Source organism: Erinaceus europaeus, chromosome 4 (genome assembly GCF_950295315.1).
Source record: "Erinaceus europaeus chromosome 4, mEriEur2.1, whole genome shotgun sequence".
NCBI lineage: Eukaryota > Metazoa > Chordata > Mammalia > Eulipotyphla > Erinaceidae > Erinaceus > Erinaceus europaeus.
In genome coordinates this window covers 23862131-23877294 of record NC_080165.1, presented here as the reverse complement: position 1 = coordinate 23877294, position 15164 = coordinate 23862131, and the positions used below count along the sequence as shown (strand labels likewise).

The 15164-nt window shown below is 47.1% G+C and overlaps 2 protein-coding genes across 3 annotated transcripts in view; one reads left to right on the top strand and one right to left on the bottom strand.

Annotated features, from left to right (window-relative positions):
• SGSM3 (small G protein signaling modulator 3) overlaps window positions 1–15164 on the bottom strand; it is a 421214-nt gene that overhangs the window by 340560 nt on the left and 65490 nt on the right. The gene's annotated exons all lie outside the window — the stretch shown is intronic.
• The window catches only part of MRTFA (myocardin related transcription factor A), a 98065-nt gene that overhangs the window by 71947 nt on the left and 10954 nt on the right, over window positions 1–15164 (top strand). For both annotated transcript variants that reach the window (XM_060189018.1, XM_060189016.1), the window contains exons 3-5: window positions 6395–6450; window positions 9161–9236; window positions 11801–11962. In XM_060189018.1, coding sequence (XP_060045001.1) covers window positions 6395–6450; window positions 9161–9236; window positions 11801–11962 — 294 coding nt within the window. The remainder of the gene's footprint in view (window positions 1–6394; window positions 6451–9160; window positions 9237–11800; window positions 11963–15164) is intronic.

Sequence of the window (15164 nt, the reverse complement as noted above, 5' to 3'; positions counted from 1 at the left end):
CCTGAATTTGTTGTGCTCTTTCATACCTACCTTCTTGCATTTGCTCTTCCTCAACCTCAGGTGGCCTCCCCGCTCCTTTGTCTGACAGCTCACGTTCTGTTCTGTTCACTCTGTTTTCTCTGTAAAACCAACCTGTACAGTTCATATACTCTTTCCTTGGGTTGCCTTTTGACACTTCTATCTTAGGTAGCACTTTAAATTATGTCTGTTGCTATATTTCTATCTTGTATTGGACTTCTTTTTTTCCCTCCAGCCAGACCATAACTGTCTTTGAAGGATTGGAGTTTCCACCACCCCCCCACCCCGCCTTTATCTCCTTGTATTCACTAACTGGCATAGTACTTAGTTAGGAAAATGACTGTTGAACCAATGGACAGATTTCTAGTTTCCTACCTGGCTTGTTAAATGTGATTTTTCTCCCTTTTGCGGTGAGTGAAAGAATCCAGTATATGTGTCCCCCCTTCTCCCAAAAAAAGGACTGTTGACTTCTACTCCCTATATTGTATTCTTAATTTTTGAGTTCCTTTAAATGCACTACTGATAATCCTCTGGCAAAGTCCATTGGCAAAGTGAAGCTGTCCTTTTTATTATGTTAGCACCTGGTAGTGACATCCAGACCCAGGCACTTCCATTAAATACTCCTTAATGGCTATGATGAGATGAAGTTTGATGCTACATTGCTGTCAGTCTTGCAGAGACACATTTTCAGAACATCTTTGTGGACCCTAGTAAGCCCTGGTTTTCTGTCCTAAATTATTGAGATAGATTGGGTTTTTTACTCTTCAGTGCTAGATTAAATCAAGACAGCACTCCTGCAGTGTCTGCCACAGAGCCTGTAGACACATAGATCATAATACTGAGCTCCCTTTTGGAAGTGGATGATAATCTGTTTTTAAAATGGAAACTGCTTTTCTGATCTTAATTCACAATGGCCTCATTTAATTATGGCAACAACATGTAAGGGGAGAGAAGGAAAACAGACCCTGGGGTAGGGTACAGAATATTAGTTGGTACTATGGACAGGCAGGGGCGGAGCCCACATCTAGAGTTAAAATTGGATAAAAAGCACCACATCTCCTCATCATGTCTGTTCGTTTGATTTCCACGGGAGCTTGGTATTCTTCCTTTCAGTACATGCCACACAGTTTGCTTTGTTCACACAGATGGATACAAATGTCCTGATGGGATCATTTCCCGGAGGGTGAGGATAAAGGAGCCAGAACTGCCCTCTGACACCTACAGTGTATGTGCTGGCAACGATGCTCACAGCGCCAGCTTTGTAGTGGTCTTTGGGGGATTCTGTTTTTAGAGGCTTCCTTCTAGGAGTCTCTGGAAAAATGAAATTTCTGGATGAGTAAGATCCCAGCCCCTCTGGAAAAGTCATTAGACAGCAAGAAGGAGATAGGTGAAGGCACATGATGAGTGTAACCTTCCTAGTCTGATGTACCTTCTGCCTTTCTATCTTAACTTTTCTTCTTTTCTTTTCTTTTTGTGGGGTGGGGAGCGAGGTTTACAATGAACAGAAGCTTAAGCTTTGAAGCTTTCTTCTTTGCTGTGTTTCCTTGTATTTCCCCCTTCTTTTAGTTGATAGAGAGCAATTGAGAAAGGAAGGTGAGATAGAGGAGAGACACCTGACAGCACTGTTTTGCCACTCATGAAGCTTCCCCCTCCCCCTCTCCCACCAGTAGGTGGGGACCAGGGGCTTGCACCCACTTTTTTTTTCCTCCAGGGTTATTGCTGGGCTCGGTGCCTACACCATGAATCCACTGCTCCTGGAGGCCATTTTCTCCCCTTTTGTTGCCCTTGTTGTTATAGCCTCATTATGGTTATTATTATTGCCATTGTTGACGCTGTTTGTTGTTGGATAGGACAGAGAGAAATGGAGAGAGGAGGGGAAGATAGAGGGGGAGAGAAAGATAGACACCTGCAGACCTGCTTCACTGCCTGTGAAGCGACTCCACTGCATGTAGGGAGCCAGGGGCTCGAACCAGGATCCTTACACCGGTCCTTGCGCTTTGCGCCACATGCGCTTAACTGCACCCACTTTTTATGGCTCTAATTTCTGGACCCCAGACTCTGAGCAACTATAAAAGTTCTCTGGTCACTTCATCCTCCTCCTGACTTGTCTACTAGTGTGGGCTGAAGGCTGCTGTTTTAGATTTTGAGCCTGGGCTTTCTGGGCCTACATCACTTTGAACCCCTCTTGTACCTGTCCCTAAACCTGCTTGTGTTCAGTACGGTGGTTAAGTTAATCTCTCCACGTCGGCTACATTCAGCCCCACATTGAAAGAGGGTGTGTGTAATTGAAGCCTCCTTACCTCTTCATCCAGCAGGGTTGCTCTTTTCTACTTTTTTTAAAAATATTTATTTATTCCCTTTTGTTGCCCTTGTTGTTTTATCATTGTAGTTATTGTTGTTATTTATGTCTTTGTTGGGTAGGACAGAGAGAAATGGAGAGAGGAGGGGAAGACAGAGAGGAGGAGAGAAAGACAGACACCTGCAGACCTGCTTCACCGCCTGTGAAGCGACTCCCCTGCAGGTGGGGAGCCGGGGCTCGAACCGGGATCCTTAAGCCAGTCCTTGCGCTTAGCCACCTGCGCTTAACCTGCTGCGCTACAGCCCGACTCCCCTCTTTTCTACTTTTGTTTTCATTAAACTTTTGTTTTTAATTGAGTAAATGGATTACAGTATGGCTGTCAGCACACAGGTGCAATGTCTCATCTCCCTGTGAGAGGCCTCCACACAGTTGTCTCACTTCCAGCTTCGGTTCTTTTCCCTTTTTTGCCCCCAGGATTATCGCTGGGGCTCTGTGCCTGCACTATGAATCCACTGCTCCTGGAGACTGTTTTTTCCCCTTCTGTTACCATTGTTGTTTATCACTGTTATTATTGTTGTTGTTGTCGGATAGGACAGAGAGTAGTCGAAAGAGGGAAAGATAGACCCTGCAGACCTGCTTCACCACTCGTGAAGCGACCTTCTTGCAGGTGGGGAGCTGGGGACCTGAACCGGGAACCTTAGGCTGGTCCTTGCACTTTGCGCCATGTGTGCTTAACCTGCTGCACTACCGACCAGCCCTCCCACTCCTTTTCTGCCCTCTGCACCAGGACCCCAAAGTTCTCTCAGCTTCTTCCTTTCTCCTCCAAAGGAATTGACATAGAGGGGTAGAAAGAAGTGTGACTGAGGGTGAGACAGAGTTAGCTTGTAATCCTGACTCTGCTTTTTGATAGCCTTCACTGCCTTTTTGAGCCTGTCCTCATCTCTGAATTGGAATACTGCCTACTTCATGGAACCACTAGAAGTTTTAATTAGATAACATGTTTTATTTATCCAGACCAGTGCTTGCCACCAGAGTAGACACTCAGCAAATACTGCTATTACACCCAAGTAGGGAATGATACACATCACAGTACATTCAGGTGTCACTTACAACATTGTTGGTGCATCATCCTTGTCCATGACAGAGAAGCACTGTCCGTCCATAAAGACAGTTTGTGCTGTGTCAGTTGTTTTTCCAAAAATTGAATTAGTTTCCTACCCCTCGGGATAACTAACATAGGTCATTGAGGCAGCCAGCCAGCCAGCCAGGGGTTTTAGACTTAAGTCTGTGGCAATGGTCCAGAAACTAGCTGGCCTGTGTGGGAATCGCATCTGTGATTCAGCCAAGTCACTGAAAACAGCAACATCTGTAGTCCCCCACTCCTCAGACTACCTCTACTTGCAGTGAATGCTTAAAAATTCTGGAAGTGGGCAGATTCTTGTTCTGCAGCAGAAAAGGGAGACCCAGGTAGCTGTCAAGTGTGGTCACATGGTGGTAATTAGTAAATCCAGAATAAAAACACAAATGACTTGATTCTCTGTCCCAGTAACTCTAAATTCTGCTCCTAGTAGGGAGCCCTCATTCTGGTTGTTCAACTAAAAGTGTGGAGGGTTGGGGAACTAGCATAATGGTTATGCAAAAAGACTTCCATGTCTGAGGCACCTAATACCCCGAGTCCAATCTCCTTGCACCACCAAAAACCAGAGCTGAACAGTACTATGGTAAAGTAAATGAATAAGTGAATAAATGCTTTTTTTTTTTTTTTTTTGCCTCCAGGATTATTGCTAGAGCTCAGTGCCTTACACTACGAATCCTAGAGGCCATTTTTACCGTTTTTGTTGCCCTTTGTTATTATTGTCATTCCTGTTGTTATTGTTGGATAGGACAGAGAGAAATCGAGAGGATTGAAAGATAGACACCTGCAGACCTGTTTCACTGCTTGTGAAGCCACCCCCTACAGGTGGGGACCGGGGGAGGGGGCTAGAACTGGGATCCTTAACACTGGTCCTTGTGCTTTGTGCCATGTGTGCTTAACCCGCTGCACTACCACCTGGCCCTGCTATTTTTTTAAATTACAGGGTGTTTTGCCAGGTAATCCTTTGGTTTCTTTGTCACTACGGTACCCTTTTTAAAATCCATTTATTACAGAATATCTATTTATTCTGTTAATGAATTATGTGCTGGCTACACTGGGCATTGGGGATACTGTCATAAATGAAAATGGATTATACTCCTCTCTTCTTCTTTTATTACTGATTTAATAATGATTGACAAGATTGTTGGATAAGAGGGATACAATTCCACACAGTACCCACCACCAGAGTTCCATATCCCCTTCCCTCCATTGGAAGCTTTCCTATTCTTTATCCCTCTGAGAGCATGGACCCAGGATCACTGTGGGGTGCAGAAGGTGTGATGTCTGGCTTCTGTAATTGCTTCTCCACTGGACATGGGCTTTTGGAGTTGGGCTAACTTTACCCAGTTAGATGTGAGCAGAGAAGCGTGTTGCTTAGCACTAAGAGGTCCAAGGCTTCCCCAAGTTGAATCTGGGGTCCCCTGACTTGTACCTTAGAATGGGAGCCTGTGCTGGTTTTTTCACTGGTTATTTGTTAGACCAAGAGCTCCCCCTGCTGCTTGAAGTTGAGGTGGGCTCTCAGAAGATCTGTGTATATGTGTGTGTATGTGTTGGGGGGGGGGGGTTAAATCCTAAAACTTAAAACTTTTTTTTAGTAGGCATTTCAAAGCTTTGTTCTGGGACACTGGCTGAGGTCTGTCTTCCCACCCCACCCCAGCCTCCCTCTGGAGTTGGGAGAAGTGGTGGTGCAGGGAGGAAGCAAAGGGCCCAGGCAGGATAGTCATATCTGTCTTCTTGCTACTTTTAGCGCCTCTTGGCCCTGTGCTCCTACCACAGCCAGCAGCCTAACAAAAGTTATCTCTACACACAGTCTCACAGCTGTTCTGAAATTCAAAGCAGCAGAAGTGAAAGTGACCACTGTCATGTACATTTCTCCCTTACTACTGCTGTTCTCTCTGTGAAGTGAGTCAGGCCTTTCTCTTACTCTCCTTGCCCTGTTCCAGCTCACTGTTTGTTCTCACAGCTGTATATTTTTTTTCCCAAAAGCTCTCTTTTCAGTGCCATGTTGTGGAGGGCCCAGGTTTCGTGTCCCTGTGCTCAGTCTCGCCTGTTGTGTGCTGTGGTCTGTGTGTGGTGGCAGCAGCCCCAGAATAGAGATGAGTCCCTGACAGACTGCAGTGAACCTTCTTGTCAGCTGCTGCTTGCACCAGGGTCAGCCATACAATCACTGAAGTTTTTTTAGTCCTTAGAGATGAAATTTGAGTTAATTTTAGTGGTGCTATAAATAGCGGCTAAAGTAAAGGAGGAAATGGCACCCAAGTAGCCATATGTCTTTTTGGCTTAACTGCCTCATTCAGTTTGGTCATTTGGTGATTCCTAGTGAGGTAGAAGACATGAGTTTTTATCCCCTGCTGCTCTATTCCTCCTTGTTTCCCTGCTTCCCTTGCAAGAAGCTAAGATGAAGCCTAGCAGGTATTTGTATAGGGGTGACTGATTAATAAGGGTTTTGCATCTAAAACTCCAGTAAGTGATTCAGAGCATTTTAAAAGTCATATCCCGTGGATGCATTTTATAGATCCAAGCTTAGATAGTCATTATTCCCATTAGGAGTTAAGTAGTCACAATAGTTTTAGTGTGATAGTTGAGCCATAAAGATATATGCTTACTCAGGTGCCATTCTGTTATTTACTTTCAGCTGACATTAATAGTACTGCTAAAGTTAACTTACATTGAAGATGCCTTCTCCAGGGCCAGGGAGATAGCTCAGTAGTGTTAGAGCACAGAATTTGTATGCCTGAGGCACCTAAAGTCCCAGGTTCAATCCCTGGCACCACTACAAGCCAGAGCTAAGCAATTCACTTGCCTCTTTATCTCCCTCTATGTCTGTCTCTCATAAAAGTAAATAAATCTTTATTTTAAAAGGTGCTTTCTCCACTGTAAGTTGTAGCAATAGCCATGCTGTTTCACTATAAGTAATTCTTTCATGGTTCTTCTCCCAACAGCTTTGAAAAGTCCAGCTGCATTTCATGAGCAGAGAAGGAGCTTGGAGCGGGCCAGGGTAAGACACTCTTCCCGAGCATCTTCAGAGCATTGCTGAACACATTCCTTCTGATGTAGCACAGTTCCAGTGTGAGCTCTTGCCTCACAGTTGTGAATGGAATGCTCCCTGCTTTTTCTGCTTTATCCTTGTTCCCAACTGTCTCCCAGCATGGTGCCATGGGAGGTGACCCGAATGTCTTTCCTCTGTCGGTAACTCAAGTGTATGGGTGATTATATTCTCTTCCTGTGCCTGCTTTGAAGCCCACCACTGTCTTCCCTTCCCATCTTTAATTCCACTTAACCTGTTCTAAACATTAGGACACAGACACCAACTATGCAGAGTGATGATCCCTCTGCATCTTTAACTGAACTGCCCACACCTCTGCAGAACGGGCCTTCTAAGAGGCAAGATGTGCCTCCGGACAGCCAGTGTCTGGTTGAGAGTGTGGAAGCATAAGCTGCTGTGCCCATGCTCTAAGTCCAGCACCTGGCTCACTGCCTGTCCCCACACCTCAGTTTCAGTGTCCTCAGGGGCCTCGGGGAAATTCTGCTGCCCAGTGTGGGCAGAGATGGGGAAGTTGTCAGGACATAGTTCCCCTCACACCCTCTTCACTTTTTTCTTTTGCATAAAAAATGAGGGAAGAGGTTCTCTCCAAACAGAAGCTTATAGACTAGGGCTCCACAGCTTTTTCAGACTCTTGAGATGTTCACTTATAAGACTTTTCAGGGATGGAGAAATAGCTTAATGGTTATGCAAAAAAAAAAAAAAAAAAAAAACTCTCATTCCAGAGGCTGTAAAGTACCAGGTCTAGTTTCCAGCACCACCAGAAGCCAAAGCTGAGTCTTGGGTGGGCGGAAAGGTGGAGAGAAATAGTCTTTTTGTACAGTCTTCTATTTTAATTAAAAAAAAAATGTTTAAAAGGAAATCATAGTGTCAGAGTGAATGAAAAGAATGAGGTCATGAGTACAGGAACCAAAGCATTTATGATAAACTACCATTTTAGTTGTTGTTGTGGTTGTTGTTATTAAAAAATGCAGTGGGAGAGGAAAGGATTGGTACTGCCTGCCCCCGACTCAGCCCTAAGACTTGGGGCTGTTCCTGAACTGCTGCCCATGATGACAAGGAGTGACCATTAACTAAGATAGCAACTATTTTATTTAACGCTTTAGTCTGAAAGTCATATCAAGTTATTTATGCTGTCATCAACTCTTAAGAATTAGGCACTATTATCATTGTCTTCTAGATACATCTAAGAGAGGTTGACTAATTTGGCTAGCCAGTACGTGGCAAAGCTGAGGCCCATGCCTGGGCTGATCCCTAGCTGTTATCTTGATCAGCAAGCCTGAACCTTCTGTTCTGCCTGAACCTTGGCCACTGTTCAGAAATCACATCAAGTGAAAAATATGCCTCCTCCGAGTGACCACGAAGACCCAGTATCCAGCACCTGCTTGCCATGTTCTGTGCTCACCATGGCGGTACTTCCGCCCATGGTAGATGGGTGACAGACCCCATCCCACAGCCACTTTGAACCATGTCCTGAGGTGCTCAGTGCCAACTGAGGCTGACACAGAACTGTTGTTCAAGAGTCCCCAGGGCAACAGAGTGCTAGGAAAAGACCACGTCTCTTACACTTGTACACGCAGTGTGCTACATGTCTTTAAAAAATTATTTTCAGTGGTCCAGGAGGTGGCTCAGTGGATAAAAACATTGGTCTCTCAAACATGCGGTCCTGAGTTCAATCCCCGGCAGCACATGTACCACAGTGAATGAATGGTTCTCTCTCTCTCTCTCTCTCTCTCTCCCCCTCTCTCTCTCCCTCCCTCCCTCCTTCTCCCTCCCTCTCCCTCTCCCTTTCTCTCTCTCTCTCCCTCCCCCCCTCACTTCCTCATTAATACTTTTTTTAAAAAAATATTTTCATGAGTTAGAGACTCAGCTCTGCCTGTACTAGTGATTAAGCCTGACCCTTTGTGCCCACAAGTCCTGTGCACTCACATTGAGCCGTGGTTTGTTCTTCTCCCCTCCTGGTCTGTCCTATGCTGGTCTTGACGTGAGTTAAAACTGCAGGGGTGGAGGTGGTAACTTTCTCACACACACTGGTGCAGAGGGTAAGAGCAGGCTTTGGAGGCAGACACCTCTGGAGTCATGCGTACGTTATATACAGCACTAGCTCTGAGCACTCTTTGGTGGTTGAGGGGATGTCTCATAAATGCAGACAAAGAACTTTGGACTTAAGGAACTACAGCTGTGCCACCATGTATCAGTTATTCTACTTGGCAGTTCTCAAAATAGGAAATGTTCATGAGGTCATGTAATACCAAAAGTTTATAGACAAACCGTAATAAAATTCTATTCAGAATTATGTTACAAAAAAACTCTTACACGCAAGGATGATTGGAAACAAATCCCCCAACCTGATAATGTGGATGCTCACGTTTATTGCTGTACGAGCTGATCTGACAGACATTTTACTTTAATGTGAGTCAGTCTACACAGACAGATTTTCATTCCAGCCTTGGAGAGACAAATGGTCTGGGTGGGTCCATTGGAAGTGGCTGTGCTCTCCCTAGACTTTCACTTCCCAGGTCCATCTGGCCCCCAGTTGCAGTCACTGGGGGCTGCAGAGGTGACCAAAAGCTGCTTTTGTGGACCTGGCCACACCATAGGCTTGAGACCTGCATTTGAGGGCTTGTTGACTTTTTTCTTTCTTTTTTTTTTTTTTAATCTGTAGACAGAAGACTATCTGAAACGGAAGATTCGATCCCGTCCGGAGAGATCAGAGCTGGTCAGAATGCACATTTTGGAAGGTATGTTAAATTGGAAATGCTCCTTCATCTAAACTCTTGTTCTCTCTGTATTCACCACTGTGCCACCTCTGTTTTTCTTTTTTAATTTTTATTAGTGATTTAATAATTAGTAACAAAACCATAAGTTTCTTTTTCTTTCTTTTTTTTTTTTCCAAAGAAGTAATTTTTAGGGGCCAGGTGGTGGCAAATGTGGCTAGGCGCACACATTGCAGTGGTGGCAAATGTGGCTAGGCGCACACGTTGCAGTGGTGGCAAATGTGGCTAGGCGCACACATTGCAGCACGCAAGTACCTGGGTTCAAGCTCCTGGTCTTCTCCTGCAGGGGGAAAGCTTCACAAGGGATGAGGAAGCAGGGCTGCAGGTGTCTCTTTCTCTCTCTCTTTCCCTCCCTGTCACCCTTTCTCCTCTCAGTTTCTCTTTGTCTCTGTCCAATAATAAATAAATAAAAGGCTTTTTAAAAAAGGAAAAAGAAAATCTTAAGTAACTTTTTTTTTTGCCTCTAGGTAGGGAGCCAGAGGCTCGAACCGGTATCTTTGTGCGGGTCCTTGTGCTTCATACTATGTGCACTTAACTCAGTGTGCCCCTGCCCAACCTCCTAAATAAATATTTTTTTAAATATTTTTTGGGTGTGGGAGATAGTATAAAGGTTATGCAAACAGTCTCTTGCCTGAGATTCCCAGGTCAATCTGCTACACCACCAAAAGAGAGAGAAAGAGATGGAGAAAATACATATATTCACTTATTGGATAGAACAGAGAAACTGAGATAAAAGGGGAAGACAGACAGGGAGAGAAAAAAAAGAGATACTTGTAGCACTACTCTGAAGCTTCCCATCTGCCCCCAACACAGCTGCTGACCAGGGACCTGAACTTGGGTACTTGTGCAGGGTAACATGCAGTTAATCGAGTGAGCCACCTAGCCCCTTCTCATCTTCTTCCTCCTCTTCCTTTTATACCACCCCCATTTATGTTGGCAATGGGTGAACTGGAAAGCCTTAACAAGTAAAACATCAGGACTGTGATAGTTACAGCTGGCCTCTGGAAATTCTCAAGGGAGCACTGTCACACGCTGTTCGGTGACTTGCCTTTTTCCCCAGTGGCCATTTGGTGGCCTTGGAGCTCATCACCCCTTAGTATGAGACCCTTTCCTCCTAAAACTGTGTTGGGGGCTGAGGAGATAACATAATGGTTATGCAAAAAGATTTTCGTGCCTAAAAAGATTTTCATGCCTTAGGCACCAAAGGTCTCAGACTCAGTCCCCAGCACCGCCATAAGTCAGAGATGAGCAGTGATCTGGTAAAACAAAAACAAAACAACAGAAACTGTATTAGAAATATATTCACTGTGGTCTGGGAGGTGGCGCAGTAGATAAAGTGTTGGACTCTCAAGCATGAAGTCCCAAGTTCAGTCCCCAGCAGGACATGTGCCAGAGTGATGTCTTTCTCTCTCTCTCCTCTAACCCCTCTCATAATAAATAAATAAAATATTTTTTTAAAAAGAAATGCACTCAACTTTCAGTTATTATTCGCCAATTCACTCATTCATTTAGCATTGACTCAAGCATCTGTGCTGCACAAGGAAGCTCATTCTGGACGTACTCTGCCTGGCCACCACTCAGTCTCCTTCCCACATTCCAGCCAAGGAAAGGGCTTGGTTGCTGAAAGCAGTATGACTCTGTCCCCCCCCCCCCCTTTTTAAGGTTTATTTATTTATTGGTTAGAGACCGTCAGAAATTGAGAGGAAGGGAGGGAGGGAGAGAGAGAGATACCTGTAGCCCTGCTTCACCTCTTGCAAAGCTTTCCCCCTGCAGGTGGGGACCAGGGACTTGAACCAGGGTCCTTGTGGATTATACTGTGAGAGTTTAACCAAGTGCGCCACCGCCTGGCCCCAACTCCTTTTATTATTTCATTTGAACCATCTTTGGGGTTGAAAGAGAACTTTCCTAACTGAGCCCCACATTTTACAGATGAGCGAGGAAGCTAAGGGAGCAGGGAGCTAAGTTGCTCCTTGAGAGAGAGGGGACCACCTCCATTGCCTAGTGCTCTCTGGTCGCTGTAGCTCCTGAAGAAAGCCCGCAGGGCTGGCCTGCACCTGGTCACCTGTCGTGTGCCTGCACATAGTGCACGGTGACAGGGAGGAATCCCCTACTTCATGAGACTTCGAGATGGGCCACCTTTCTGCTTGATCTGCTTTATTAGCAAAAACAAGGCTATTTTTTCTTTTTTGGCCATCACTAGGAATTTAGCACTCCGGGATGGAGAGACAGGTGGAAAGACACCATAATACCAGAGCTTCAGTGTGGTGGTGGGGCCTGGGCGTGATCATGCCTGGGTGATGCATGTGACAGAGCAGGCACAGCATCCAAATGAACTATCTTGCCGGCCCTTTTGGTGTTCGTTTTTTCTTTTCTTGCTCTGTTTTAGAGGGGCACCAGGCAGACATCACAGCACGGCTCCACTGGAGCTCCCCCCAGGTGCCTCAGTACTCCTATATAGCGCCTCCTCCACGGTACAGTGCACCAGCTGCTCAGCCACCAGCTCATTCTTATATCCTTTCCCATGGCAGAGACCTCAGCTGAGCCTTCCCTCCAGGCCAAGCAGTTGAAGTTGAAGCGCGCCAGACTGGCTGATGACCTCAATGAGAAGATTGCACAGAGGCCTGGCCCCATGGAGCTGGTGGAGAAGAATATCCTGCCTGTGGAGTCCAGCTTGAAAGAAGCTATCATAGGTGAGAAGGCCACCACCACCTTGTGGCGACTTGCAGGCCAGCTGCAGCAGAAAGGGACTGTAGGCTTCTTGACTTCCTGGAGGAACTGAGGTGCAGATGAAAGAGCCTGAATCCTGATAAACAGGTTGTGTAGCTTAGGACAGGGACAGGGGCATTAGGGTTCCAGTACCATGCCAAAATAACTAAAGTAAATAAACACCAGAGACTCCTCAGTCCACCTTCATCACTATAAACTGAGAGGCCTATCAAAGGGCAGACTCAACATGTAAACACATGGAGACACCAGGAGTTTGTTCCTCAATATTCTTCCTCCTCCTTCCCTTCCTTTTTTTTTTCCCCTTCAGGGTTATTGCTGAAGCTCAGTTCCTGCACTATGAATCCACTGCTCCTGGTAGCCTTTTTTTTTCCAATTTTATAGGACAGAGAGAAATTGAGAGAGGGGAAGAGATAGATACCTGCAGACCTGCTTCACCACTTGTGAAGCAACCCCCCTGCAAGTGGGGAGCCGAGGACTTAAACTGGGATCCTTACGCCGGTCCTTATGCTTTGTAGTAAGTGCATTTAACCCAGTTCACCATTGACCGGCCCCCTTCCTTAATAATTCTTTACTAGTGAAATTTCTTTTGTGAACCTGGAACTTTTCATAAGTAATTCCCTCAACAAATACTGGTTTGTATATGTCAGACCCAAGGGCCACAGCCCCGTAAAGCAGACCAGGCCTCTCACGCATAAGGATCCCATTGCTTTGGGGAAGATACAGGCAAGAGCAGTGGCAGAGGGAGCACTCAGAGGGTTACTCAGCAACTCTGGCAGTGGAGTATGGTGTCAGAGGATGTGATGGCTGAGATGGGGTTGCAGAGAGCACAGACATTAAACTATATACAAGGAGGAGGCTTAAAGACTGTGCTTTCAGGGATCATTTCTGTAGTTTGTTACAAGGAGGAGACTTGCACAGGGAATGTCAAGGCAGGTGGGAGGCAGACAGTCCAGGAGCACAGGGTCCATTGTGTGACAGGTGTTTAGACCTGATTCCCTTAGCTTTTTGTCATTTTTTGGTATAGGCTTGTCTTTGCTGCGTTGGGCCAAAGATCTGATCCTGGACAAGACCATGTATCCCAGCCACCCGGGAGGCAGCCCTGCCTTCAACAGAAGCAAGCTGAGCTGACCCCACTGTCAGTGAGCTCTCCTGGCTGGGCACAGAGGGTCCAGAATCATGCATAGTGGACTTGTGCCCTGGGTTGAAGGGGGCTGTGGTGTCATGTGCCCACTCCTGCACCCCTAATTGACCACTTTACCCCAACATTTATCCTGCCTCACCAGAGTTTTCCAGCCTCAAGCATCACCAGATCCCAGCATAGCACCTAGTTCAAGGCCAGTGCCTGGAGAAAAGTCAGTTATGGACTCTCCAGCCAGCCAAAATCATATAGATATTTGCTGAGTTGGTCACATGCCCTATGTGAAGTTGCAGAGATGAGCAAAAGATATTGCTCCCAAAGAACTGTGTCTGATGTGAGAAGACTGATAGGTACAAACAAGTGATCTGAGTCGGAAGCCTAGTCAGGTGCTGGCACATGGCACACGGCATGGGGGCAGCGTGCAGGTCCACACATAGTAATTTAGAGGCCTGTAGTCGATGGTCCCTAGAGACACCGGTGCGGGTGTTACTGCTGGCATTTGCTGAGGGGACAACATAGGCAGGGTGCTTTCAGAGCACGGCGTTGTTTTTTTTTTGTTGTTTTTTTTTTTTTTGAGGACTATGAAGTTTAGTTTGGCAGTGAGATGATCATATGATGGAGAGAAAGGAGCATTTGCCAGCAAAAGCCAGATCATGAGGGGCCAAGGAATGAGTGAGTACATGTGTTCAGGAGGTCAGTGGAGACGAAAAAGAGATGAAGGGTTTTTAGATTAGGAGGAACAGATTAAGATTATCATTGAGAGGAAGCCTGGAGAAGCAGAGATGTGAGAGGAGGGCTGGAGAGAGAGAGGAAGGAGACAATGGGGGAAGAAGGAATTGAACCCAGCACTGAGATGGAGGTTTGACTTAAGAAGAAGCAACGCGGGGTGTGGAGAAAAGAAGGGAAACACGACAGTCCTGAGGCCTGTGGAGAATGGGGGCAGGACTTGCAGGCTCTCCTCTCCCGGGCCCCCCCCCCCCCCCCGAAACACTCCCCACAGCGCAGCCACACCCTGCCCACTCACACACTCACACACTCGAACCTTTTCCTCCTAGCTGACCCCTCACCATCTGTGAGATTCATGTCTCGGCTCTCTGCTCCAGGAGGTTTCCTCAAGCCTCTGCTCAGCTTCCCCTCAGTGTGCATGTTTCCTCTAGCAGAGCATTTTCTGAGCACTGGGTTCGTCTGACCACACACTTGAGGAGAGCAGGCACCCCGTCCTGTAGCCGCACATGCCTGGCCGGAGGAGAGGGAGCAGCAGGCTCTGTGGCTGGCTGAGCTGCTGCTTGTGCTTCCCTGGCCAGCAGCTCCTTGCACTGACCCAGGGCTGGCCTGTGGTTTCCTCCCCCTGCCTCCCTTTGTATGTGGCGAGGTACCATACAGCTCCCAGCCCAGGGCAGGGCCCTTCACTGGGATTAGGACACAGTGGAGGAAATCTACACATGTGGCTGGTGGAGGACATAGTGGTTAGCGCTCTCCATGCACCTCACCCAGCTCCCTCTGGGAAAGTGAGGGAACAGTGTAACAGCTGACCCTTCTGGGGGGCACGGCGAGCCAGCCCCCTCACGAGAGCTGATGGGTGGAAGAACAAATTTAGGTGCTTCCTCCCCAGACCTGGGGGAGGGGAGAAGCTCAGGTCACAGCCCTAGAGGGGAAGAGTCTGCTGGGAGAGCTCAACAGCTTGTCGCTGTTCCTCCTCTGCGGTCTACCGCCATGGCAGATTCCCCGGGCCTGGCCGACTGCTCATCTGCATGCAGCAGCCACCACCTCAGTTCCTCCTGTGCGGACAGACCAATCCAGAACTCTTCCCTCCACAGTGCTGAGGGGGAGTTGTGACATGACTCTCCTGAAGTCTCCTCTCCCCTGTTCCCTTCCCTCCCCGTCCTGGGGTTACACACTGGGGCCCTGCTCCTCTGGCTCCACCCTGCGGCCCTCACCCCAGCTGTAGCCTGGGAGGGACCTGCAGTGAGGGGGCAGCTGGGCACCAGGGGTGGGGTGGGGGTGCTGAGAGCTTAGTACAGCCAGAG